The 27,903-nt window shown below is 42.8% G+C and overlaps 2 protein-coding genes and 1 long non-coding RNA gene across 4 annotated transcripts in view; 1 reads left to right on the forward strand and 2 right to left on the reverse strand.

The window, feature by feature from the left end:
- Nucleotides 1-726: 726 nt before the first annotated feature.
- On the reverse strand, nucleotides 727-18,480 carry ABHD4 (abhydrolase domain containing 4, N-acyl phospholipase B). Of its 2 annotated transcripts, XM_021007921.2 has the most exons (8): nucleotides 18,374-18,392; nucleotides 14,106-14,306; nucleotides 13,753-13,841; nucleotides 11,735-12,107; nucleotides 11,072-11,226; nucleotides 6,078-6,189; nucleotides 3,482-3,668; nucleotides 727-2,328 (listed from the first exon to the last, which is right to left on the reverse strand). In XM_021007921.2, the coding sequence occupies exons 3-8, from the start codon at nucleotides 13,790-13,792 to the stop codon at nucleotides 2,239-2,241; spliced, it is 957 nt and encodes a 318-aa protein (XP_020863580.1). In that variant the 5' UTR covers nucleotides 13,793-13,841; nucleotides 14,106-14,306; nucleotides 18,374-18,392; the 3' UTR covers nucleotides 727-2,238. The 2 variants fall into 2 exon arrangements, with proteins under 2 accessions (XP_020863580.1, XP_020863515.1); XM_021007856.2 differs by lacking the exon at nucleotides 14,106-14,306 and having other exon boundaries at nucleotides 18,374-18,480.
- Nucleotides 18,481-22,623: 4,143 nt separating this feature from the next.
- LOC110222539 (uncharacterized) lies at nucleotides 22,624-24,386 on the reverse strand. The gene is made up of 2 exons (XR_013485377.1): nucleotides 23,898-24,386; nucleotides 22,624-23,011 (listed from the first exon to the last, which is right to left on the reverse strand). It is a non-coding gene; the product is annotated as an uncharacterized LOC110222539 (long non-coding RNA).
- Nucleotides 24,387-24,553: 167 nt separating this feature from the next.
- The window catches only part of DAD1 (defender against cell death 1), a 37,046-nt gene continuing 33,696 nt past the window's right edge, over nucleotides 24,554-27,903 (forward strand). The window contains exon 1 of the mRNA XM_021007507.2: nucleotides 24,554-24,928. Within this exon, the coding sequence (XP_020863166.1) occupies nucleotides 24,634-24,928 (295 nt within the window). The 5' untranslated portion in view covers nucleotides 24,554-24,633. The remainder of the gene's footprint in view (nucleotides 24,929-27,903) is intronic.

The following is a 27,903-nucleotide window of genomic DNA, read 5'->3' on the forward strand; positions in this document are numbered from 1 at the left end:
GCCATTTTTCCACAAAAGCTCCTCTTGCGTAGCCTGAGAGGTTACCTTGAGTTCTAGGTCCTGTTCCCTTAGGAGGTGGAAGTAAGTGTAAATACTTCCCTCTTCTCTGTGGAACCCTATCAGTGGTCGGGCCTCAACATCTTTCTGGTTCTTTTGCATGAACTTTGGAGGTATGGAGTTCTACTGCCAAGACTACATAACCGGGAATGTGATTTGAGGGTTGGCAGAGAGCAGAGTTCCAGTTCGTAGGCAGGGCCTATTTACAAGCACAGGACAACCACTCAATACACTCTTAAAGAGGAGGTTAGTTTGAACTCACTGGCACAGTTCGCTTTCTCTTTCTTTGTGCTCTGTAAAATAAGAACGCAATGTCCCTTCCGGCTCTTCAATTCCGTTATTTTAAAACTTGGCTGTTCTGTGTTTGGTGGGGCAGCCAGATGGCTCAGTGGATAGAGTGCTGGGCCTGGAGTTACGAAGACTTGAGTTCAAAGATGACCTCAGACATTTATTAGCTGTGTGACCCTGGGCAAGTCACTTAACCTGTTTGCCTTAATCCCTGGAGAAGGAAATGGCAAACCAGTCCAGTATCTTTGCCAAGAAAACTTCGTGGACAGTATTGGTGTGCTATGATCCACGGGGTAAAGAAAAGTCAGATATGACTGAGCAACAACCATGTGTATTTGACACCACCCCCAGAGCCTTGGACAAAATGCCAATTATCAATAATTTAAGCATTTCCCTCATTTCTTTATTAATATAGAAAAGGGTCCCAAGGTGAGCAGATGGTACAAATATTGTTGAAATACCTGTTTAAAAAATAAAATTAGTAAAGGGGGTAGATGGAAGATACTCTGCATTAGGCGGCTGGTCTCACTGACATTACCTAGCACCCCAGGGTAGAAGCTACATCAATGCCCCATCAAGACATGGAAATGAATAGACCAGTAGCAGGACTAAACTGGCAACAATGACCCTGTGTGGTTGAGGGTCACACAATGAGAGCAATCTGTGCACAGAGGACAAGGTAGCATGAGGCTCCCCAATAGGACCAGGGGCTTTGGGTGGGGGCTGAGAGCTGGTAGCAAGATTTTGTTAATACTAGGGGATTCCAGCAATGGGAGATGGGTTGAAGTCACTGCCCTCATCTCCCCACCAGGGATCCCTCAATCCATAAGGGGCTTCAATGCCCAAGGCACGGAGGGAGACTCCAAGGCCTCCTAGTGAATAGTCAGGAGGGGGCAGCATAACACTGGGCTTCCTCTGTGGTTTAATGTCAGCCCAAGGCTGAGGTGGAACCAGGAGGGGGATTGCTGCCCATCAGAGGTGGGAGTGCAACACTGAGACATAAATAGGCTGACTGCTCTGGAGTTAATAACCCAGCTACACATACATACACATGGCAGCTGGGCCAGCTTCATTCTCCGAGAGCACAAAATCTGGAGATGCAGTGACACGTAGACGAGACAATGGAAGTCTCAGGAGAACTGGGATCTAGTCACAGCTTTGCCACTGACTAACCTTATGTCCTTAGATAGGTTACTCATTTATTTAGGCCTCCATTGCCTCCTGTGTAAGATAAAGAGACCAGAGCAGATGATCCCTAACGTCTCTTAGCTCTAAGACTTTTTGAAAAATCATTCTAAGGAACCCAAAGGAATAAGGATTTCAGGTCTCAGGATAGGTTCAATGTAGTGAAAGTGGGTCTGTGGTATGTGGGTCTATATTACAGGGGTTGGCCCAGAGAAAAAAGGTGGGAACATATGAGATGTTTCCACAGAGGGTGGGCCTATTCCCAGCAATAGTCCTGGGAAATCCCCAATCTTCCCAAGCTGGGAAAGGCTTGATAGTTCTAATTTCTCTGTTCTAGATGAGGAGAGGTGATCCCAACCCCTTGGCACATTATGTATATGGAGAGTAGAATACATACAGAAATTTCTAGGTTTATGTAAACTTAAAATCAACTCATTATTAACACTTTGACATGAGAGAACAGGATGGGATCTAAGATCCTTTATGGAAATGCCTAAGTTGGGGATCTCCAGGCCACTACTGCCTCTCATCTCCAGGATGTATACAGGAGGGGCTGTTCCATCACCATTGTCCTGCCCCACCCCTATGAAAAATATGTGACTCTGCCTAGGTGACATATTAGTTGGTGAGGGTAAGGAGAGAAGGAAGCAGAGAGGGAGATGAGACTCTGAGTCTCTGTGCTCTTTTCTCCTTCTTGAGGATGGCAGCTCAGTCGACTGATTCACAGATCTCTTCCACCACAGAATTGAAGATTTGTGGTTGGTCTGCATAGACATGGTGTGAGGCACCCTCAATAGCCTATAGGAGGAAGGAGAAATACATAGGAGTGGGATGGGAGAAATCTTCCCAGAGATTAAAAAGTTCTACTACAATTAAATTCTTTCTACTTTCAATCCACTACTCCTCAAATTATATTGCTTACAAGAACTTGGAGGGCTCCCATGGGAGCTACTAGGACCTGTGCCACCATATATTTCCCCAAGTTCCATCCACCAAGTCCATATTAATCCCACCTTTGGCCTGGCCCTCTAACCATAGAGCGAGCAACCTAGAGCCCACAGTGAGATTCATCTCATTCAAAAATACTTAGGCTAATAGGAAAGGTCAATGAGAGGAAAGAAAAGGTAGAATTTCAGTGGCCAGTCACCATCATCTTCCCTACCACTGTCATCATCTTTGGTAAAAACCACAGTATGAAACAGTGGGGAAGTATTTAAACGCCTTCTGCAGACAGTATAAACATGGTACTAGTTGGGAATTATTCAGGTGCTATTTTGGCCACATCTACATTTAGCTATGCAATAGCCTGGGCCAGGCAGGGGTGGGGAACCTGTGGCCTCAAGGCCCTTTGACTGAATCCAAACTTCACAGAACAAATCCCATTTGTCAAAGGGCCGCACTTGAGGACCTAGAGGGTCATATGCGGCCTTAAGGCCACAGGTTTGCCATTCCCGGCCTGGGCCTTTGGGTCCATCCTTCTGCTCATCTGTTTCCTGGCCTCTTTGAAGTCTCCGCTAAAATTTCAACTTCTATAAGAAACTTTTCCTAACCCTCCTTAATGCCAGTGCATTCCCTCTGTTGATTATCTCTAATTTATCCTGTATATATCATTTACACTTAGTTGTTGCATTTTGTCTCCTCTGTCACACTGTGAGCTCCTGGAGAGCAGGGACCATCCTTTGCCTTTCTTAATGTTCTCAGCACTTTGCATGATGCCTGGTACATAGCAGGCATTCTATAAATGCTTTTTGACTGACTAACTAAACTTAACTCTGGTACCAAGGAAGGATTTCATAGGCTACCCCCACGTGTTCTACTGTCCCTCACCAGCTAAATCATTAGATGTTTTTCCCACGTTCTCATCCACCTACACAGTCATATTAACGCTCTGATTTTCAGCCAACAACATTTTTTCATTTCTATTGTCATGTCCTGTTCTGCCCTAACTTACCACATCTCGGACATAGGAGCCTGGCCTCCTAAGTTTTACTTTCTCTCCGGTACTAATATCTACCCAGGTGTTGGCTCCGTAGATCATAGTGATAGGCACATCTTTCCGAATTAGGTGGATTCGCTCCAGCATGGGGCGCCGGGCCCAGCCGAAGGACTCCATCATAGCCTTGAATGCTGTCTCACCACTGGCAATAGAAAAATAGGCTTGAAATATATCACAGACCCAGATATTCATCTGCCAAACAAAAAATTACGCATTAATGGTTTCTTTAGTCATTAGGAGCCAGGAACTGGAGAGGTCTGCCTGGATCATCTTTGCATCCTTTATGATAGCTGGTATAGTTCCTTACCCATGAGGAGCATTCAAATATGTGGAAGCAATTAAATTATTGACGTTGCTTGTTATAAGAGATTAGTTTGGACATAATGATGAACTTCCTGACAGTAAAATATTGGGAGAGATTACTGAGAGAGGGGAAACCTTAAGATTTAAAAAAAAAGCCATTTGTGGTGGTTGTTTGTCTTTCATTCTCAAAGAGGACCATGACATTAGGAAGGTGATGCCATGACTTGCAAGTGAATTGGGTATAAGTGAGGGAAGGCTGTGCAAGTCACCAGCCTCACTTTCTCTTTTGGAGCCATCTGGGTCCAGTGGCAAGATATAGAGCAGGATGACTGGAGAGGGCCCTAGATGCAGTGGGAGACCTTGGCCTTTTTAAGTTAAGGTCTTTCCCAGGTCTCAGTTTGACTGAGGCAATGCCCATTCAATGATTAAGGCTAGTAAGAAATGAGGCAAAGAATGCCCTCTTTTACCTACTTAAAAAAAAATCCATCTGGGAGGGGAAGACCCTTAGGGTTTCTGGCCAAAACAGAAACAACTGCTATTCACATTCACTCAGAACCATCAGGGCCCAAACTATGACCAAATGAGGTTTAAGATTAAAAAAAAAAAGAGCCACTTACCTAACTTGAGTAGTAACTGGTACTAAGTGAGAAGTATCAAATTTATTTTACCACCTGAATATCTCCTCAAAAGGGCTAACTGGTAAGCCATCTCAAGTAGCTATCTGCAAGGTTAGGAAGGCACCAATTTGGGCTAGTTTAAATAAGTCTTGCTTAGAGTCAGGAGAATGGATTGTATTTTTGGAGAGAAGAATTGAGATTGCATTTCTGGAGGCTAACTTGAGGCTGTGTTGCCAAGACATAGGACTTCAAGATGTCAAGAGAGCTTAGTGGTTATCCAGCTGTGAACTCCCCCTCCCCCTAGGTATCTGATATCCTCAGGAACTGGTTATTACATGGTTACTTGCTATCTTTGTCATAGAAACAAGAGTTCTATGAGCAGCATTCTATCTGATATCTTCAGGAACTGGTGATTACATGTTCCACTAGTTATTACTTACTATCTTTGTCTTAATCACATGTTCCCCTGGGAACAGGGAAAGTATTTGTAGCCTCAGTAAGGGACCTGGTATAGCAGAACAATGAAAATTTGGGAGACAAGGATTTTATGGCACTCGGAGTGGTCTTTCACGAGTGTCCCCCATCCACAACAAAACCAGCCTTTCTTTTCTCTATTATGTATAAAGCTCCAAGGGGTCTAGGAGGGTAGCTGGACATGGTCTGGGAAAGTACTGATATGATAGGACTAGGGCCTGATGAGTGAGGTCAGAAGCAGAACTTAGGGAAAAACAGGGAGTATGAAGTCTTATTTTTTTTTTTGAGCAGTCTGCTGCTCTTTTTTTTTTTTTGGTCTAGGCAATGGGGTTAAGTGACTTGCCCAGGGTCACACAGCTAGTAAGTGTTATGTGTCTGAGGCCACATTTGAACTCAGGTCCTCCTGAATCCAGGGCTGGTGCTCTATCCACTGCACCACCTAGCTGCCCCAATCTGCTGCTCTTCTATTAACTGGGCTATTCCATTCAACTGAGCCCATGTAGTGTGTGTGATGACAGCAGACTAGACGCCTTCCAAGGTCCCTTTTGAACCCTAAGAATCCATGGTTTCATAGATGAGCTGAGAACTTTGAAGCAGCAAAGACTCCAAGTCATTTGGGAGAAGCCATACAAAGAAATACATTTACTCAGACTCCAGGATTCTCCTGCAATGCTCACCAAGTTTTCCACAAGGTTAGGAAAGGACCTACTCATCCCAGGTCCAGTACAAGTTACTGACTGCATGTTCTAAGGATAAGTAAGTTAAACATACTACCAAATTTTGGCCTGCTGAGTTATCTGCCTGGATCAGGGAAAGGGCCAAATCTTTCTCCTGGATAGGCAGGCAACCTAGTATAGTTACTTTAAAAAATGTGTCCCAGAACAAATAATTTCTCTGTCACTTTGTGACATCCTTTCCTCTCAGCCCATTACTTGGGAATCTTTTAAAGAATGCTGCCACTGGTCTTCATGATATCTTTTCTTGAGGACAGAGGGAAAGGAATAAGGAATCTTTTATAGTTGAGAAAATCAAGATAGGGAGGCAGGTAGAATCCCAAGTCATACATGGCAGAAGTGGGGCTTGGGCCTTCTACCTTAACACTCTTTGCAGTTTCTACACTGCCCACTCCCATCCACTGTTCCCAAGAGTTGACTCACCTGGGATTCTGAGCATTACAGTGGTAGATATACTCTGATATCGTGTCATCATCAAAGAAATCAGCAAATTTTCGCTTAAAATCAGGACGGAATCGCTGTATCAGGCCAGGCCCTAGGAGGGAGGAGAAGAAGCAGAGTCTGCTCAGTACCAAAACCAGAAATGGATTATAGATACCCACAAACACTGGGCTCAGTTTATTATAATTATTATTATAGAGGCAGTGTGGTGTAATGGAAAGGACAGTGTTCTGGAGTCAAAAGGGCTGAATTCAAATCCAGGTTCTGCTATTACTAGTTGCATGATCCTGGGCAAATCTTTTGACCTTGTGCCTCAGCTTCCTCATCTGTAAAAATAAGGATAATACATACCTCACAGGACAGTGGAAAAAAGTAATTTTCAAACTTTAAAATGCCACATGAATGTGGAATTATTAACCAATAAATTGCAAACAAGCAGGTACATTTATTGAACAGATTATGAAGAGGTATGAGGAATAAATACACCCCATAAGTGAATGAAGTGAGGATATGACAGCTCTAGTGCCATTCTGAAGAATGACCTCAACAATATCACCACCACCACTACTAATAGCTCACATTCCAATAAAGCAAATCTGCCCTCAGACACTTCCTAGCTGAGTGACTCTAGACAAGTCACTTAACTTCTGTTTGCCTCAGTTTCCTCAACTGTAATATGAGGTTACTATTTGTACCCACCCCTACAGTGGTGAAAATCAAATGAGATAACATATATAAAGCACTTAGCATGGTGCCTGGCACATTTAAGTATGTAATCCTTCCTCTCTCCCTCCTTCTTTCTTTTATTTTACAGATGAGGAAACTGAGGCACTTAGCATAGTACCTGGCATATAGTAGGTACTTAATAAATGCTTGTTGACTTGACCGGAGGCAGAAAAATGAGGTTGTTTGCCCAAGGATATATGGTGGTACCAAGTGGCAAAGCCAGGACTCAAACCCTCTGATTTCAAACCAGATACTTTTTAAGTTGCTCTCGTGTTTATATTTGCAGAAGATTTACAAAGTGCCTTCCATACATTATCTTATTTGAGCCTCAGAACAATCCTGTGAGGGAGGTACAAATATTATCCCCATTTTACATATGGGAAAATTGAGCCTAAAGAGAGTTTAAGAGACTTGCCCAGAATCATGAAGGTAGTGTCAGAAGTGGGACTGAAGCCCATATCTTCCTGACCCCAAGCTTCTTCCTCTTGCCCCTCTCCCCCACCCTTCTCCCTCCTACCACACTGTATCTTCTCAGTGCTGTTCCTCTAAGTTGTTCATTTTTGGCATTCAACCATAAACTTACAAGGGAACTACACAGAAAATGTCCCTTAATTAGAAGTGTAATAGCTGACTGCCAAAGGACACGGAGTTGCCTTGATATGACTAGAGCAGCCACAATGTATTCAGCAAAAATGCAAGGTTCCCAGGACATTATTCTTTTCAAAAGTTTTAAATCTGTAAACATTCCATGCTTGGAAATAAAATGTTTCTCAATATTGCATCACATATTACTCTTCTCTCCCCACAATCAACTCTTGCCTTAGCTATTTCCCACACACTTGCTTTAATTTCTTTATTTGTCTGAAGCAAGGCATGGGACTAGGTGACTTTACTATCCTACTGAGTCCTGACAAAGCACTGGCTTTAAGAATTAGAATTAGTGCTAAGAGTGATTACCTAGTCCAAGTCCCTTCTTTTTACAGACAACTGAAAACCAAAGAAGGTACGTGACATATTCAAGATCACACAGTAAGTAGACGTTCCACCTCCAGAATCTCTTCTCAACTCCTTTGACTTACAAGAAATAAAAAAAGTAATTACCCTCTTTGATAATGGGATAAAGGAAGCAGCAGCGTCTCTCTGGTTTCTCTAGGGATGAAAAATGGACCTCTGATTTCAGAGGTTGAGGGAAGTCACAGATGGGGAAATTCCCTCTATAAACGCAGTTATTCTGCAACTTGAGATCTTAGAGAGTTGCCCAGAGAAACAACATTCCTTGAATATTTTGTTCTCAGGACCCCTTTACACTCTAAAATGATTGAGGACCCCCAAAGAGCTTCATATTTATCATATTAGAAACTAAAGCATCTTAGTAATATTACAAAAATACTTTTGACCTTGCAGACCCCCTGAAGGGGTCTCAGGAATCCCCAGGGGTTTCTGGACCACCCTTTGAGAACCAGTGGCCTAGAGTCTTGAAAGCTTAAATGTCTTGTTTGGTGAGGTCACACAAGCGGGAGGTTTGAACCCAGATCCTCTAATGCCAAATCAACCAAATTCAGCACTCCTTCCAATCTACCATAAGGACAAAAGTTAAGCTGGGGATGTCCTCTCAGGTCCACTGACCTATTTTAGAAGATTCTGTTGCTTTTACTTTCCTTTATTCTGAGGAGGAAAACTATTGGATTCCCCAAATGCCAAACTGCAAAAATTAGACCCAACAGTCAACTTCTTATTGATTTCTCCTCTTGTCCTGTTTTATTCATTCTCTCTCTTTCTGTTCCCGCCCCCATGATTCTGTGATCCTACTGTTTCTTCTCCCCTCTTCAAATGCAAATAGGAGGTGATCAAAGGTAGCTCAAGGATCCTTACCTCTTGTTTTCCAAATCAGTCAACCTGTCTTTGCTAGAGTATCCCTCACACTTATTTGTACCCCTGGCCAAATACAGAAAGGCTAGCAGAGGTATAGTGGCTGAGAAAGGAAGGAAAGGAGCTTGCTTCTGTGGGAACTGAGTGAGCCACACTGACTGCATCTTGTGACTCAATTCTGGATCTAGCTCAGTTCCCTTTTTATTCAATTATGGGTCTAGTCCAATTTCTGTCATGTGAGAAGACTGTATTCAATTATGGAAATTGTGAGAAAACTTTATTGCATTGTTTGAACCTAGTCCTGCTTGGCTGGGAGGCTGGATCACCTCTACTTGATGCTCAGAGACCCTTAACTTAGGACCTAGGTCAGGGGTGCAGAGCTTTCTAGGTGTGGCCTTTTAGGTCCTTCTAGGTCTAGCCTTTTGATTGAATCTAAACTTCACAGAACAAATCCTTTTATTAAAGGGATTTGTTCTGTGAAGTTTAGATTCAGTCAAAGGGCTACATGTGGCTTTGAAGTAGCAGGTTCCCTACCCCTGACCCAGGTTATGCTTATTAGAGACCTGATCAGATCTGAAGATGGAAGCAAGTATTTTTCTCACAATTATACATCTCACGAAGTCCGTATGTTTTACCTGAAAACGAGTCCTGTATTGGTCAATCAGTTATTGTTTCCATGCTCCTTTGATTGAATTCAGATACTTATGGGGAGTGGGACACTCTTTTTCTGATTTCAGGGAATTGTACCTTTTAGCACTCTCTCTCTCCCAATCTGGAAAATCCCTAATCTTTCTTCCAATTAGAAATCGGATTACCTAATTTTGGATTCTGGCTTGTATCCTGTTATTGTTTTCTTTTAATTAATTGGTCTTATTTGATTAATTGTTTTTAATACATAAAAATCTGTCTTATTCTGTATTCAGGGTCTTTGGACTCACTGGGGAATCCATTGACCTGTTTTGCTAATAAATTTGTAGCTCAGATTATTTCCTCAGTTATTATTAATTACCCAGCACACTTCAGGGATGCTGAGGACCACCAGAATGACTCTACTCTCTATCTGCCCACTCTCTTCCCTCTGACTTTTGCCGTTCTTGGCTTCTGGTTTTCAGATGCTTGAGTTCTTCTTTGAGCTATCTTTTAATGGGATCCAGAACTATTTGGTTCCTCCTAGAGGTAGCTTAGCTTGGTGAACAGAGAAACAACCTTTGAGCCAGGAAGATCTAGGTTCAAGTCCTGCCGTGTGACCTGAGTAAGATGATTAACCTCTTAGTGCTCTGGGCCATCGTGTTAAGCTCAAATGGAAACAGGGACCACTAATCCAATACATAAGGATCCCTGCAGGCTACATATTGACTTAAGTTTTTTTTTTAATGTAATATCATCTATTTTATTATATTTTTGTTTATTTTGCTAAATATTTCCCAATTAATTTTAATCTGATTCAAACTACCCCTGGGAGTGTTGTGGGCCACATGTAACCTGTGGGCTGCATTTGACACCTGTGCTCTAGGCAACACTCAGAGAAGACTAAATAGCTGAGAAGCTGCATATGTGGAGGGAGTTTCCTCATCTGGGCTTTCCCTGCGCCAATGAAATGACACGTCTAGTTAGTCTTCAGCTCTAGAGAAATATGGGAGACACAGCTTGTTTCTCCATTATAACAAGGAGAATAATTTACTTTTTATTTCTTCAAAATGAAAAGATTCCCAGGAGCGGAGAAGAGTTGTTGGAAGGTTAATGATAACTTGGTAAGAGTGCAGAAAACCTACATCTATACTCAAACAATGTAGGCTCAAATTCTGGCTCTGTTGTGACTCCCTGTGTAACCTGGGGTAAGTCATTTAACTTCTCCAGGCCTCAGTTTCCCCACTGGTAAAATGAAAGGGTTGGACTAGATGACCTCTGAGGTCACTTCCTGTAGGAAGTCTAGGATCCTTTTAGAAATCCAGGCTTCTCCTTGGGTACACAACCAATTCTGCTCTCTCTGTTCCTTGCAGATGAAGCATCTCCCCTAAAGATGGAGGCCACAGCACTCTGAAACCTCGGATAAGAGATATCAGATTCAGTTCAACAGTGAAAGATGATGATGCTATTGAATGTCCAGATTTCCTCCTCTACTTTTCAAGAATAAACTAAATGTGGTGGCATGGGGCTTCCAGAATGGGATAGGCTGTGTTTAAGAAGATGGTGATCTTTTCTTTTCTTTTTTTTTTTCTTGGCTAGGCAATGGGGTTAAGTGACTTGCCCAGGGTCACACAGCTAGTAAGTGTTATGTGTCTGAGGCCAGTTTGAACTCAGGTCCTCCTGAATCCAGGGCCAGTGCTCTATCCACTGCATCACCTAGCTCCTCCTGATCTTTTCTTCTGTAAGTTACTTACCCCAGGGTCCAGCCACCCGTAAGACAGCTAAAGGATTGGAACGCCCCAGGACAGAGACAATAGCCTTGACCCAAGTTGGGGGTGTCCGGATTTCACTGGGGTCAGTAGGGCGAAGGGGGAAACCCCATGGATCCACTAGGATGAGGTGTTTGACTCTACATTAAGATAGGGAAAATATGAAAATTAATAGTGCAGAGGTATAACAATCCTTTAGTCTTCTCAGAAGGAGGAAGAACTGATGGATTACGATAATGCCTATGACTGAGATGCTCATGTTGACTCTGCGGTCCAGACAAACCAGACAATCTGCTACTCTTCAACATTGCATCCCATTTCTGGTCTCTGCCTTTGTACAGGCTGAGCCTTATTCCATGAACCTACTCCCTTAACCTCTTCCTCTCAATTCCTTGATTCCTCCAGAGCTCAGCTCAAATCCCACCTTCTACACAAGGCTTTCCCTCATCCCCCCCAAATAAATAAAACAGCTTTATGTTTACTTTGTATAGATGTTATATCTACTTATATGTCTCCCCCTATAGAATGTAAGCTCCTTTTTTGTCTTTGTACCCCCAACACCTGGCACACGATAGGCATTTAACAAATGCTTATTGATTTGTGGATTGGGTTTTCTGTTGAGGCAAAAGAAGGAGGCTCATCCCTTACCTTTCAGGATACTTGATAGAGTAAGATGTGGCGAGGAAGCCTCCTAAGCTGTGCCCCAGGAGAATCATGTTGGGGATACCCATGGTCTCCCGCCAGGTCTCTATAGAGGTCACAAATTCATCCTCAGCACCCTGGGCATCACGGGGAAATATTGGCCTTGAGCTTCTCCCAAAGCCCAGCAGGTCGAAGGTGTGCACTGTACGTCGAGTACTCAGTGAATCCATGTTTAAGATCCAAAGACCCACGCCACCCCCAAAGCCATGCACCATCACCAAGGGCGTGCGGTCCTCCAACTCTGGGCTCACTGTAACGGTCCAGATCTTGTTATGATTTGGGAGGGACACATAGCGGGCCAAGAACTTATTCTGGAGACCTAAGGAGAGTGGGAGTCCATGGAAAATGAACAGTCTTTCTATCGATGATGTTACAGCATTGGCTAGACTTTCATCATAGACTCAATCACCTTCAATACCAAACCTTTGACACTAGTGATTTCCTGGTATTCTTTTCTATGCTTTCCTGTGTCCCTACACAGAAAAATTCAACAACTTCTTGTACCCGATATACTGAAATATTTCCCCCTGACCAAACCCTATTTCTTAGTTTGTCCTAGTAACCAAAAAGTATATAAAAAAGAGGCTCTTTATTTTTCAGTTCCTTCTCAGAACTGACTGCTTGGTGTCCTTTGGACTGGCACTTTGGCCAGTGCTAATCTGCATGGCTGACTTAGAATGTAGTCTGAGACAGCTTAGGGTAGCTTCTCCACTAGCTGTGAGGTACAATTCTTGACTTCTGTGCCCATGTTTGCTTGGGTCCTAGTTGCTGAGATTCCTGGCTCTCCTAACAGCTATGCGGGTTTTGCTTAATAAATTCTGGAACACAGCCTAGCAATAAAGGAATAGATTTTTGTCATGTATTTATTCTGAACAATGCATGTCTAGAAAGAGGACTTGGTTTTACTACCTCTTAGATGTTAAGCAGAGAATGGGAGTTGGGGTGGTGAGACTGGTGAGAGGGAACAGCCTGACCTTTAGGTTGAAGCCAGGGGGTTATAACATTACGTTGTGAAAGGTGAGGGACTGTCTTTTGCCTCTTTTTGTATCCCCAAAACTTAGCACATAGTAGGTACTTCATAAATGCTTATTGGCTGACTGACAGTTATATGGCTTGTTTAGGGTAATAAGGGACATGGTAGTTATACCAAGGACAGCAGAGGGAGATGACATCTGGCAAATGAGGAACTGTGATTCAGAGGGATAGGAAAGAGCCAAAATAGTAGAAGCTGTATCATGTGACTATGTGTAGCTAATGGGGTTAACTCTCTCCACGTGACATGGCCATGGAAACAAGACCCTGGCAGGCCAAAACAGCTGTGGTAGCCAGATAAGTGCGGGTGCACGATAGGGTAGAATATCAAAAAAGTGAGGTGATGAAGTCATGTGTGTGCCAGTGAATGTGTTGGAGGAGTCAAGTTGGGACGTTATGTCTAGAAGAGGAACTCTGGCTCTGGCATTAAAAAAAAAATCATCAAAGATGTTTATGATCAAAGAAGGAAGTGGGCCAGTAATGTAGCAGAAGTGAGCTAGTAATGTAGCAGAAGTGGGCCAGTAATTTAGTGAGAGAAAGGGATGGATCAGCAACCACAGAATGTTAAAGGAACCAGAAGAAAGCCTCCAGTGTATTGGGTAGATACTTTATGACAACAATTTTATGGAAAGACCAAAAAAAAAAAAGAATTGAATAAAATGAGTAGGTACAGAGGGTGTCCCTTGAGGCTGTTCATGAGTCTGTATATTTATTGAAGGGTTAAAGTAAAAGAGAGGAGTGAAAGGTTTTTTTTAAGGTTTTTTTTTTGAGAGAAGTGAAAGTTGAAGAACCATTATCCTAAGGATCCATCCCTTCCTCAGCTACCTTCCTCATCCTCACCGGACCTGCCCAGTGAATCTAGACTTCAGGCCTACCACACATCCTTCTTAGGGAAAGCCCTGAGACAGGCCTAGCTGATCTCGCCTACTTACATTGTAGGATCCTAGCTTCCACATTCTTCAGCTGAGACATTGAAGTGGGACACCAAGTAGGTAGCCAACTACTCAGCCAGCCTTGAGGCCTGGGATTGGAGAGAGACATAGATGCATGGTGAACATGTTAGAAGGGGAACACGGACTCACTCAGCTTTGCTGACAGCCACACAACATTTATCAGGCAACAAAGTCGTCTCCCTGCCTGCCCTCCCCGCTCATTGGTGCCAGATCCTCATAGTCAGCACTCTTTTCTATGTAACTTAAAACTGTTCTTCTCCTTGGGTTAGTGGCTATTTACAACAACACACACTACTAATATTACCTATTTACATGCAGAAAATGTCACTCACCTATATTCAAAGAGATCAAGAACCGAACAGACACTTTTTTTTCGTGATCCTTGAGGATGACCTTCACTAAGCAGGCTAAATTACCATGCCAGCTTTTCCAGAGTAGCAGGCCTGGCTTTCTCTCTCCCTTTCTGCTCCTAAAAATATGACTCCCAGAGGTTACCAGCAGATGTCCAGTTTCCTTCTGGGGGTAGTTCAACCCTGAACAAAGCAGTGGGGAAATGGAGAGGAGCAGAGGGTAGGAGTTGGGAGAAATGGGTCCCATTTTTGGCTCGGGCTCACTGGGCATAGGGGCAAGTCACTACTCTCTGTGCTTTAGTTTCCAAATTACAAAACTGAGGAGGATAAGTCTCTACTTCTCATGGGTACAATGGAGACAAGTGAAATAATCAACCTTATTTCCTCTTAATGTACAGGAGAGCAATTCCCTCTCCCTCCTGTGTTTTCTTATACTTTCTAGAACTCTGGCCTAGAGGGCAGAATTCCAGGTAGATAGAATAAACTTCCCTTTTCTTGACATAAGCCACTAGTAGGGACTCCCCCCATAGAAGGGCTATCCTAATCAGTATCTGCCAAGATGGGAACATCTTTCAGAGAATCCTAGCATCAGGAAAAATTACAAAAGGTCATTTGGTCTAGCCTCCATCTTTTAAGGCAATATAGTGGGCAACATATAGACTCAGGATAGTAGCATGAAGATAATCCTCTGATGATTGTTGTGACATGGAGATGACCCTGTGTTGTCTGTTGTTTGAGAAACAGCCTAGCAAAATACAGAAAGATTCATCACTAGAAGCCATCAGATGAAGACCTTCCTTTCTTCACAACTCATTAACTAAGGCATTATGGAGTGGTCGCAATGTGCAACAGCTGAGCAGGCACCTAACTGATAAAAATCATAGTTCTTATAAAGCTATCAAGTGTGGGAGAAAAAGCATGGACTAATGGCCGCGACCCCCTGGATTCTGGACCTAGTGCTCCTCATTTGTTGTGCAATGTCGGACATGCCATTCCAACTCTACAGGCCTAATTTTCTTACTTAGGAAGAACAGCATTGGAATAGATGATCTCGAAGACCCCTTCTAACATTCTATGAATCTAGGAGAAGGAAGAATATTTGAACTGAGAAAAGCCAGGATGGGTAGGTAGAAGGAGGGACGTCATAACGGCTGTGTGACTTTACACAAAGCAATCACTCGGTGCTCTGGGAAACTCTCCAAGGCTATAGGTTGCAGAGGAGGTGCCTGCTTGCATTTAGAGAGAGAGGGTGTCTTCACCAGAGAGAACCAAAGTTCCCTTTATCAGTGAAATCATAGCTCTGCTCCCTAACCCCTGTTCTCTGGTTTCCAGGGAGTATAACTAGATCCAACAGAAGGCTGTTGCAAAGAGGCAGATTTTGGTTCAATATATGCAAGACACCTTGAATAATCCGATTTCTCCAAAAGGGGAATAAGCTGTCTTGAAATCTATCATTTGGGGTCCTCAAGTGGAAATTAGATGACCAGTTGTCAGAGATGTTATAGAAGAGATCACTGTTCAGATACAAGTTAGATTTGAGATCACTGAAGTCACTATCCACCTCTTGAGATTTAAGCACCTTGAGAGATAATACTCAAAGAGAGCTGTCCTTTGCCATAGCTGACAAGTGGTGTGTCTGCTGGATACGAGATGCTGTAGCATTCTCTTGATCCTCACAACAACCTTGTGAAGGCCATAATGCAAATATTATCATCTCCATTTTAGAGATGAAGAAAAGCTCGGAGAGGTGCAATAATTTGCCTAAAGTCACATCGCAGTGAAGCCAGGACTGAACAGGTTGAAAACTTCTGACCCTGCCAGTTCTATGCTTTGTTGGCTACCTGAGACTGGCCTGGGACTAGAACACAGGCTGTCTTTTAATTTCACCCTTAACATCTCTTCTATACAACCTTAATCTGTTAACCAAAGAGCAAATGTCTCTGAAACACTTTGTGCCTGTGCCATCAGTGGCTCCTCCTCTATGGAAATGAGTTCATGATCCGGTTCCAACAGCCTTGTCCCCTAGCACTGTAACCCTCCATGCAGCCAGCCCATGCTCAGCAAAATCAGACTACTACTCTATTCCTCATGGAGTTTTCTCCAACCTTCCCTCTCCTATGTCCTTCACTCATCCTTCATAGGTGATCTTAGAATCACAGATCTACTCTGACCCTCTCTTTTTAACAGATGAGGAAACAAAAGGTTAGGATTACATGGGTAATACACATGGGAAGCAGGATTTGAAGCTAGGACCACACTACTTCCACTTAGCTCCTATGTCCTTGGAGAAGCTGCCTGTGTAAACACTCCTGTCCACAGTGATCTTTTCCTCCTGGCACTTACTGTCTGTACCAGTTACTGGCTATGATGTACTTTTTAATGTATGTCATGTTTCCTAGATTGCCATTTCTGTCTTTTTTTGCTACTTAAGACTGGCCTGTGATTAGAACACAGGTTGTCCTTTAATTGCACCCTGGAAATCCTTGTAGCTTATACTCTCTGATCCCTAATGCCTTGAACACAAAATTCAGCATTCAATAAATACTATTTAAATTTAAAACTGTTTAAAAAGTCACCAAATAATTATTGATCAAAATTTCTCTAAAAAGGGGAGCATTTTATTAAACTGTCACTACGTGCCACGAACTGTATGCTAAGCATTTTACAAATATTATCTCATTTGATCCTTACAACAAGCCTGAAAGGTAAGTGATATTATCCCCATTTCATAGTTGAGGAGCCTGAGACAGACAAGAGGTTAAGTCACTTGCCCACTATCACACATCTAGTTAAAGTGTCCAGGCCAGATTTGAACTCTGGTCTTCCTGACTCCAGAATCTATCCTCTATGCCACTTAGCTGCTTCTACTTCTAACAATCAGATCACCCTCCCAAAAAAACGAAATGGATGAACTCATGAGGTAATCCTAAGGACAAAGATTTCCCTGTCATTAGAAGTGGCCAAGACTAACAGTTAGTGATTTTATAAAGGAGATTCCTGAATGGGATAAGAGGTTAGATATGCTGTGTAAAGCTCTTAAGTACGCTGGTTAACCTATCTGAGTTTTTATTTCTTCACCTGTAAAATTAGCGGGTTAGGCAATTTTATAAACACTGTTGTACTAGTTGTCATTTGTATAAGGCTTTACAGAGCATAGACTGTCTCAGTTGAGACATCCTCACAACAACCCTGTGCAGCAAGGAGTGCAATTATCACCCCGTTTTACAGGTGTGGAAAGTGAGGCTCCGGCAAGTTGAGTGACTCGTTCAGCTAATAAGCGGCAGAACTGGACTTGCTCAAACTCAGGGCTTTTGACTTCAGCCCTGGAGTACTAGAAGTCTACAGAGGCTTAGAAAGCTATGCTTTTTGAGATTTCTCAGAGCTAAAGGAAGGCAATTCTTTTCCTCTCTCTTTTTTAGAGGCCACTTTGCTTTAGGACATGCCAGTTTAGAAGTTCTGAAAAGGAGGCAACAATACATGTGCACTGGAAAGAGGGTAAACTCTATGCAAGTTAAGGTAGATGGCTACCTGCTGAGTCATTCTTCAAAAAGCAATTGCTCCTTCGTCTTAGGGGAGAAGGCTCAGGCAAGGACAAAGGAATCCCAAACCTGATTGTAGATGAAATAAAACCAGTGGAACTCTAAATCCAAGATGCTATATTTGAGGATAATTATTACCCGTTTATATGAAGTGGCCAGGATTTGGCTTGGGAAAGAACCAAATGCATCCCCATACCCTGCTTCTGTCTCCTTCCAGCACAGAAAAATACTCCATTCCTTCCAAAGCACTTTCTAACCTATTCAAGTGAAACATGTTCTTTCTCCCCAGCACCCTTCACTACCAGGGTCCCAGGGGCATGTTGGAGATCATTCCCGGGGCAAGTGTAAAATAAGCTTTTCAGTTCTTCCTTCCAACTCCAGCCCAACCAGTATCCCACATCCATCCCTCTTCCAGTCAGCTAAAGCAAACCCCTCAGCAGCAGGGATCTTAGCAACAACAGGATGGGAAGCAGGAAGAGAAAGAAATACAGGTTAAGGTCAGAAACATAACTTTCAGCAAAGCCTCTCTCTGTGCTTACTACCCCTGCATTCCTTCATTCTCTTAGCTAGGGCAAGAACCTTCATCCCTCCCCCTGGAGCAAAACTGAAAACGTAGGGAAATGTCTAAAACCAGGCCTCTGCATCAGAGAGTCCTAAATTTATGACCACAGAGAGAAAGAGAAAGAGAGACAGACAGGGAAATTAACTCACTGCTGCTCCAGATCGTCAGCCATAGTAAACAAGCCTGGCTGGGTAGAAGTGAGCCAGCCTGTCCCTCCAACTGACGGCAGCACCAGCTGACCTCGGAAAGCATTGGCTAACAAAGTGGGGCGTGGCTAGAGGTGCTTAGGAGAAAGACGGGGTAAGCAAAAAGGTGGGTGGGGCAAAGGGGATTATGAATGGAGTGGGTGGGGTTCAGGTAGGAGTAGGGAAGTGGATAAGTGGGGGACTGGGTTAATATGTAAAGTTTCTGAAGGAGGTGCCGGTCTCCTGGGGGCAATGCCTGTAAAAATTCACCCCTCAAAGAGCCCCCAGGCCAAGAGTCTGGAAAGATTTTGGGAGGGAAAGGTGAATGGCTAATGTGACAAGCTATAGAAGTCCAGAGTTATCCCCATCCTACTCTATTGTACTAGCCTAGTGAAGTAGATCCTTCTCCTACTTATGACCTTTAAGTTAATCTTCTGTAGCTTCCTTGACCCTCATGTTCATTTTAGCCCGTACAAGTGTTCAATTTAGTTCAACCAAATAACACCAAAGCACTGTGTTAGGGCACTAGCCTGTGAAGCTGAAATATGAGGGCTCTGGCCCTCAGGGATTTTACAATCTGAAAGGGGTGGAGGAATAATAATAGCTCATTAACACAAACACAAGGCAAAATGTGACAAAGGCAAAGAGGATTCAATCAAAATGTTTAAAAAAAAACTGAAAAAGGGAAAGTGATCACTTTCTGCTGGGGAGTTCCGGAAAGGCTTGTCTCCTAAAATGGACAGTAAGCTTTCAAAAAGTTAGAGGTGCAGAGGGGCTATGTTCCAAGTAAGGAGTCCAGAGAGTACAGGATGTTGTTGTTTTTCACTAATTTTCAGTGTTGTCCAACTATTTGTAACTCCATTTGGAGTTTTCTTGGCAAAGATATTGAAGAAGTTTGCCATTTCCTTCTCCAGTCCTTTTTTTTTTTTAAACAGATGAGGAAATTGAGGCAAACAGGATTAAATGACCTAGGGTTACCCAGCTATTAAGTGTCTGAGGCCAGATTTGAACTCAGAAAGATGTCTTCCCAGCCCCAGGCCCAGCACTACTCTATCCACTGTGCCACCTAACTACTGAGGTTACAAGTCTGGGATTATGACAGTGCTGGTTCTATTATCAGAAATATGAAAGTTGGGAGAGGCAGGTTTGGGAGAGAACAAGGGTTGCTTTAGATATAATGAGCTGGAAGGTCTGGCCAGACATTCAAGGAGAGAAATTTAACTGAGGGAGGAGAGACTAGGCAGAAAGAAGAGGCTCATCAACGGGGGAAGGGGGGTCACATCCCATAGAAGGGCTAGAGGGGGAATGACTAGCTAAAAGTCACTGGTACTGGAAACCAAGACACCCGTGTGGAGAGAGCACTTTTAGTAGTGGTGAGGTTGTCAGGCCGCGGGAGTTATAAGGGATTTACAGTTATGAGAAGGGGAACTTATGGAGGTGTCTTGCAGACTTGCGAGTGTGTGGTCTAGAGCTGGAAGGGACCTTGGAGAGTATCTGCTTATCTCCTATCTAGGGGAACTAGTCAAAGCCCTTGGGAGACATAGATCTTTCTGAGGCAGGGGACAGAGGGTTTGGAATTGGTCTCACTTCTCTAGAGCACTTCTCGATCAGCTTTCCAGCAGGTTAACTGGAAGTAGAGAATTTTTAGTCTATTATATAACACTAAGTGAGAGGAGCAGTATTTCTCTGAAGCAACTTATTTTCGACTACCCACAACTTGGGGGAGGCTTTACTAGAAAGAGGACAAAGCTGCCCCCAGGGTCAAATTGGCTTCAGTCTTTCAGATGTAGCTTCCTGGGCATCTGGAGGCATTAAAAAGTCTAGGGCCTCTAAGACTTGGTGGGTGCCAAAACCACACAAGTTGCCATACTTTGATGACTTACTTACCGGATGCATTTCCAGATGGAGAGAGGGGTGGAAGGGGCAGAGGGACGCATCCAGAAAAGCTAAATGCCACTGTATGCTGCATAATCTTGGTGTGCTAGGGAAAAGTTAGGTACTTTGTGAAATGTTCAAAGACTTCCATTTTGTCCCATCATTGAGCCTGAACTATAAAAGTGCTGGCGTTAAAGCTCTGCCTTCAACACACCACAGACAAAAACAATTACTGCCCTCACTCCACAAACACCAAGCTGATTAGAACCTTAGGCCCAGCATTTCTAGTGCTTGGGATAACCTGGAACTGTAATGAACTTTCTGAAATCACTCCAAAGTGGAAAGGAATCTTAGTGGTTGTCAGCTGGGTCTCTCAGAGAGTGAAAAAGCAAATGTTCTTTCTCTTCTCTGGATAGTCGTTTTTTTTTTTTAGTCATATCTGACACCTTGTGACCCCATCTGGAGTTTTCTTGTCAAAGGTATTGGAGTGGTTTGCCATTTCCTTCTCCAGCTCATTTTATAGATTCCATGATCATAAAACCTTTCAAAGTCCACTTATTTTGCCACATCAACTCCTTTTAATTAAAGGGACAGGTTAGTTCTGTAGCTGCTGGAGAGACAGTGGCACAGGGTAGTAGAAAAGCACTGGACCACAAGCCCAAGTTCAAGTCTTATAAACTGTTATTGTTAGGATTGGTTTACTGCCAAGCTCACCAAAATCAGATGCTCTTGTACTACAGGTAGCTCAATTATCAGTGAAATATGAAAAAGCCTTGGCATAAATTATCCCAAAATACCAGGTGGGCTATTAGTGTCCATTTAAATTGTCATTAAGAAGTTGTTGACAGGAATAAGAAATGCTGCTGCAGTTACCGCCACAATGCTGGGCAGCAGGCCCTCTTCTTGCTTAAACAGTTCATAAAAACTCAGTAATTCAGTGTGTTGGTGTGACAGCAAGACCCTGGAAGTCAGGCTTTCAGCAACTCAATTTGATTTGTTTTTCATGTTTTCTATTGTATCCCTCCTAGGGAGAAGCAAATAATGATGGGTGAAAAAAATGAAAGGCAGATGAAACAATAGGGAGACACATCAGCACAGTTCTGGATGAACAGTACCAACAGCAATATCACTACTTTGAATAATTTGCCTCTACATCAGAAAAATGTCCTTTTGAAATATGCATACAGCTTAATTCTGCTGCTGAAACTATCCTTTCACTTCCTGATGAGGCAGGGAGGAGGAGGATGGTTCAAATTACCAAGGAAATTGACTGTACCATATATACCGTGTCAATGGAAGAAATTTTCAAATTCTCTTAACAGCTCATAAACAAAAGTCTCTGAATAGTCCTATGTTTCCACATTTAATTGGAAGCTAGCTGAGTGCAGTGACTAAAGTCAGGTCAAAGGTACACTAGAAGCCACATCATCAACAAAAAATGTTCTGCATGCTAGAAGTGCAAAAGATATGTTGTTATACATGGTCCTCACCCTAAAGTGACTCAATCAGAGAGATAAGAGTACTTACTAACCTACAGGTAAGACCATTTGGGCCAGTGACTTTCAACTTCAACCTAAATCACTGCCACAGAGCTGAAAGTAATAATCACATGTATAGTAATATAGGGGCAGCTAGATGGCTCAGTACATAGAGCACTGGGCTCAGAATTGGGAAGACCTGAGCTCAAATCCTGCCCCTGACACATACACATAGATAGTATGGTCCCTTGGGGTCATGAAGAGTTGGATCCAACTTATCAACAATATAGTAAGGTTTGGATGGTTTTTATTGCCCTATAAGATAGCAGATAGTTTACCCTGTCAGTTTAAGCCCCTCCCTCTACCCTTGCCTGGCACTAAAGAGTTTGTGGATTGACTGAAATCAGTTAAAGCATCTATGGGATGCAGAAGAAAGGTGAATGGGACTGAGGTTGTTGGGTTCCAAACCCTCTTAGGGTTGCCATCATTCCATATCTGACCAGAGAAGTCAATGGTGCTGCTTAGAGTTTCATGGTATGGCTTTTAGTTTTGATGTTGTTAACCTCAGAACCTGTCTGGTTATGAAATATCATAAAATTAATAGGTCAGGGATGACAGAAATGGAGGATGTGAGAAGATGAGGAAAAGCTAGATCCTGGCAATAAAAAAAAATTCAACTTGGATTATAGAATTTAGAGCTGGGACCTTAGGGATCATTTAATCCAATCCCCTTATTTTATTAATAAGGAAACTGAAGTCTAGAGAGGTTAAATGGCTTACCCAAGGTCACAAGTGTGGAAAGCAGCAGAACCATGATTGGAACCCAGCCCCTTGGACTATAAATACAGGGTATTCCAAAAGTATTAGTGTAGTTTTAAACTTTAATGACTTTAGAAGTATAAACGCTACAAACTAACAAATAACACTTAAAAATTATTTAAAATTTAAAATACTGATATGCTTCTTATTAAAATTCAACATAGCCACCATCTTGTGCTATAAATACTTCATTTGCAATTTCAGCCACAGTCTCTTCGCTTGCTCGGGGTCTCCCAGATCTAGGCTTGTCATGAATTGAGCCAGTTTCCTTGAATTTTTTCATCCAGTTGTTAATTAAATTTCTGTGGGGAGCCTCTTTCTTATAATGGGAAGCAAATTTTCTTCTTACAGCTGTTGCTGACTTGAGTTCAGCTAACCAGAGGACGCAGTTGACTTTTTCTTCAATGTTTGCCATTTTCAATCAGGGGGACTAAAACAAAAAATTAAAATTAAAAACATATTCAAGTTCACAAAACCAAGTATAAAAGAAATTTAAATTTGGAGGATGCAGTGCACTGACTGATTAGAAACCAGTGTTCAAACCTGTCTCTGTGACTTTGTGTAACTACAGGCTTTATTAAAGTTAACCTCTCTGAACCTGTTTCCTCTTCTTTAAAACGGGTACAATAATTTTAGTAGCTAGACGAAGCTAAGTAGCACCAGACCAGGAGTCAGGAACACCTGAATTCAAATCCACATTAGCTTATCACCAGTGTGACCCTGGGCAAGCCACTTAACCCCTATCTTCCTCATCTGTAAAATTTCCTCATCTGCAAAATGAGGAATAATCAAAGCACCTATTGCCCAGGGTTGTTGTGAGGATAAAATGAGGTATTAGTAAAATGGTTAGCAAACCTTAAGGAGCTATATAAATGCTATCTTGTCATTATTATAGATAATATCAATTTCCATATTAATATGAATAGCAGTAATATCTATTATCAATGGTGCCAACAATGTTCTTATTGATATGGCTAATAGCAATAATATCCATTATGATATGAATAATATACATGCTAATAATAACCCATTAGCCATATTAATGATAAATAATAACAGTGCTATATTATTTTTATCACCTCACAGGGTTATGAGCAATAAAAGTATGTAAATCATTCAGCAAACTTTCATGCAATTGTCAACTTCTATGACCCTGTAAACATCCAGTTGTGAAAATGAATATAAATTCATACATCCACTGAACATTACGGCTGGCAGGGGTCCTCAGGAAGCATCTAGGTACTCCTTACTCCCTCCCACCACCCCTGCATTTTACAGAGATGGCAGCTGGTACCCAGAGAGGGGAAGTGACTTACCTAAGACCACACAGCAAGCCGCTGTCAAGCAGAGGCTTAGATGAATACTTCGATTTAAATTTGATATTAATTTAAAAGCTAGTCAACGGAAATATTGTCCTCCCTCCCGCTCCTCCTCCGCCTTTTTTCCTTGCTTCTTCTCTTTCCCCCTTTCTCAGTAGGGCCTTCCCCTCCCCCTCCTCCTTCACCCCCTCCCCTCTCTTTTTCCTCCTCCTCAACCCCCTCCTCTAGAAGCCTGGCTGAGGCTACGCCGGCGCTTGCGCAGTGAGGGGATACCACTGTCAGACTACGGTCGCTTCAGTTCCGCGCGGATGTGTCAGTAACAACTCAGCACGCGACCGAAAACCGACCCTACAAGACGCGGCATAGAAACCATTTCCCTGATTACCCCTCTGGCGCGTGCTGGGGAAGTTGGGAGGAACGAAGAGACCCGGAACTCTTAGGCTGCAGTCCGGTCCGTTTTTTTCTCGTCCCCCGCTTCCTGTTATTCTCTTGCCGGAGCAACTGCTTGCGTCACCTCCCGGACTTTCAGAGATAGGACAGTAGGGCACGTCTCCCTAAGCGGGCGGCGCTCCTTTGCGCTTCTCGTTCCGCCCGGAGGCGGTAGGCGGGGGACTTTGCTGCGCCTGCGCCGGGCGGGCGTCACGTTGCGGGACGGGCGGGGCTCTGCTGGGCTGCTGCGCAGACTCGCGGGGTCGGAGTGTTGGCGTGGCGGTGTTGGTGGTCGGCAGTGCGCATGCGTGGGCACGGCACCGCTCGAATGGTGGTGGGGTCCGGGCGCGGAGCGGGCGGTGCGGGCCGCGGGCAGGACGGCGGAGCCATGCCGGCCTCGGTGGCGTCGGTGATCTCGCGCTTCCTGGAGGAGTACATGAGCACCACGCCGCAGCGCCTGAAGCTCCTGGACGCCTACCTGCTCTACATCCTGCTGACCGGAGCGCTTCAGTTCGGTTACTGTCTCCTCGTGGGGACCTTCCCCTTCAACTCCTTCTTGTCCGGCTTCATCTCCTGTGTGGGAAGCTTCATCCTGGCGGGTAAAGATGACGAGCGGCGACGGCGTGTGGCCTTTGCGGGCCTCTTGTAGGCCCGCACACTCGCCTCTTCTTCCTGGGATAGCAGAGGCGGGTCACGCGTCTCTGGGCCTCAGTTTCCCTCTCTGTAAAATGAAGAGTTTGCCCTAGACCTGTTTTCTTTGGTCCTCTTACTGGGTTGTTGGGTAAACTGAGGCACAGAGAGGGTGAGTGAGCGTTTGGCCTTGGAACCGGACTCAGTGGCTCTTCCTTGAAAGTCCAATGTCCTTCCTATTAAACCATAATGTTAGCCTTCACTTCATTCGTGGCTTGCCCCCCAGTTCAGTAAATCCTTTCTCATCCTGCTTTTTCTGGGGAATCCCATTTAAGACCACTGACTTGGTGAAATCCTTATTCCTACATATAGTTTCTCTTTCCCTGCGTATTCAGACTTCATTCATTCTCAAACAAGTGGTATACCAAATTCTCTTCAACTCATATTTTAACCTGGTCCAGTCTCTGGTTATGTCTTAGGGCAGAGCTTGTAGGCTGCAAGACTTGAATTCAAATTCAGATTCAGCCTGGGCTAGTCAACCAGTCAGTCAGTGAACAGTTATTAAGCACCTACTATGTGCCAGGCACTTTGCTAAACACTGGAGATTCAAAAAGAAGCAAAAGACATCCCCTACCTTCAAAGAGCTTACAGTCTAATGGGAGAGACAGCCTGAAAACAAATATATACAAAACAAAGTCCATACAGAATAAATTGGAAATAATTAACCGAGGGGAAGATGCTGAAATGAAGAGGGGTTAGGGAAGACCTTTAGAAGGTGAGATTTTTAGCGAGGACCGAAAGGAAGCCAGGAAGGGTTCAGTTTCCTTAGCTGTAAAATGGCGATATTAATGGTACCTACCTCTGAGGGGTGCTGTAAAGATCAAATGTGTTATTATTTGTAAAAGCTCTTGGCACATAGTAGGTGTTTATTAAATGCATGTTTCCTTCCTCTCTGACACTGCCCCATGCCACCAGTAGAGTTCCAGTTGAACACTATATGTCGTCTGTAAATAACTTGTTTAACTTAACTTTTAAACTTAGTACTAGTGATCCTTTTTTATGTCTTTTCTTTGAACCTCAGAACCTTGTACTTGACTTTTCATAAACCCACCTCAAGGCATCCTCTTACACCTGTTAAAGCCATTTTTAATGGCAGCTGTTTGTATATTTCTTTTACCTTTAAAGTAGAAACTAATATCTGCTTATTTGTATAACCCACACAAGCCCACACTCAACTTGTGTGTAGTAGATAGTCAATTAATATTTGTTGATTTACTGACTTGATTTCCATCATGTACTGATAGCTAGAGCTGATAGTTCCAGTGACTGGGAAGACCCATGAAGTGACATCCCAGTAACTCATTTGCTAACACTATACAGGCAAATCCAGAACTCATTTTAAATTGATTCCAGTTGAGTGATTTGTCTTAGAATTTGAATGTAGGATATGAAATCTTAGAGGCAGATGGGACTTCTTTGTTAAGCTAGTCCAGCCTCATCACTCTGTTGCTGGGGAAAACAGGCCCAAAGGGAACTTCTGACATAATCAGTAATAATTTTAATATATGATAACAATAATGTAACCATTATTCATTAATACATGATAATATAGTGATAATGCAACTATTGTTACATGCATTATTAATAGAAAGTAAGTTGCTGGAAGGCAAGACCTATTTTCACTGTTGTCTTTCAGTCCCCAGTGCTAAGAGTAGTTCCTTGTATATACCAGTATATGCTTAATAAATGTAGGTGCTTAATAAATGGTTGTTAATTGTTAATATTACACTCTTGGGGATATGGGACTTTTAAATGTAAAAGCCAGCAATAGCAATTCCAGGACTTAGAATCCAAGACTTTATTAATATGGATAATTTCTACAGTGATGCAGGTTGCAACTCATCCATAATTTAAGATGTCTTTGAGAACTTCCGTGGGTGTCCAGTTTATAATCCTATGGTCACCTTGGTAATGAGTGTTTTGTATTTTAGACAGACTGGACCTTGGACCAGACTCAAGTTTGAGCTTAGAAACATCTGAAATTGAACTTTGCTGTCGTAACTATACAATGCAGCATCACTTCCATGCCCCAATGAGGCACTGGAAAAAGACTTTTAATTATATATTTTATTGTACTGGATCTGTGACTTATTTGTTGTAGGGGATGCCCAGTGCAGGACTATACCACCAATGCAATTTATAGTCTTAGAGAGTTACCTGAGAAGTTGTCAGTGAGTCTGCAAGCATTTATTACTTACTTTCTGCCAGCCTTTGTGCTAAGTGCTGAGGATACAAAGAAAAGCAAAAACAGCCCTAGCTCTTAAGGAGCTCACACTTCGATGGGAGAGACAACAAGCAAACAATTATGTACATGACGAGATATATGTGTATATGATACATATATACATGTATATGAATATATATAATGTGTACAAAAACGATTGTGCCTGTGTGTGCACATATGCCTATATGCATATATTGTTGTATATATATGCTATACACACATGTAATAAATTGGAGGTAAAACTGAAGGTGCTAGCATTAAGGGGTACTGAAAAGACTTTTTGCAGAATATGGAATTTTAGCTGTGACTTTAGGGACCCAGGAGATGAGGAAGGAAAGCATTCTTTTTTTCTCCCAAATTATGAAGGGCTTAATTCTTCTGCCCCAAAATTGATTATTTATTTTTAATGTTTTTTTCTTTTAACATTTTGAGTTTTAAAATTCTCTCCCACTTTACAGTGAAGACAAACAACATGATATCCATTATACATAGGAAATTTTGCAAAAGCATTTTCATGTTAGCTATGGCTATATATCACATATACAGTATCACACATTAAAAAGCAAAAACTGAAAAAATTATGCTTCAGTTTTCACTCAGTTCATCAGTTTTCTCTGGAGAGGGATAGTATTTTTTTCATCACAAGTCTTTTGGAATTAT

This window comes from Phascolarctos cinereus, unplaced genomic scaffold (assembly GCF_003287225.1).
Source record: "Phascolarctos cinereus isolate Bilbo 61053 unplaced genomic scaffold, phaCin_HiC Scaffold_3;HRSCAF=262, whole genome shotgun sequence".
In the NCBI taxonomy this organism is placed as follows: domain Eukaryota; kingdom Metazoa; phylum Chordata; class Mammalia; order Diprotodontia; family Phascolarctidae; genus Phascolarctos; species Phascolarctos cinereus.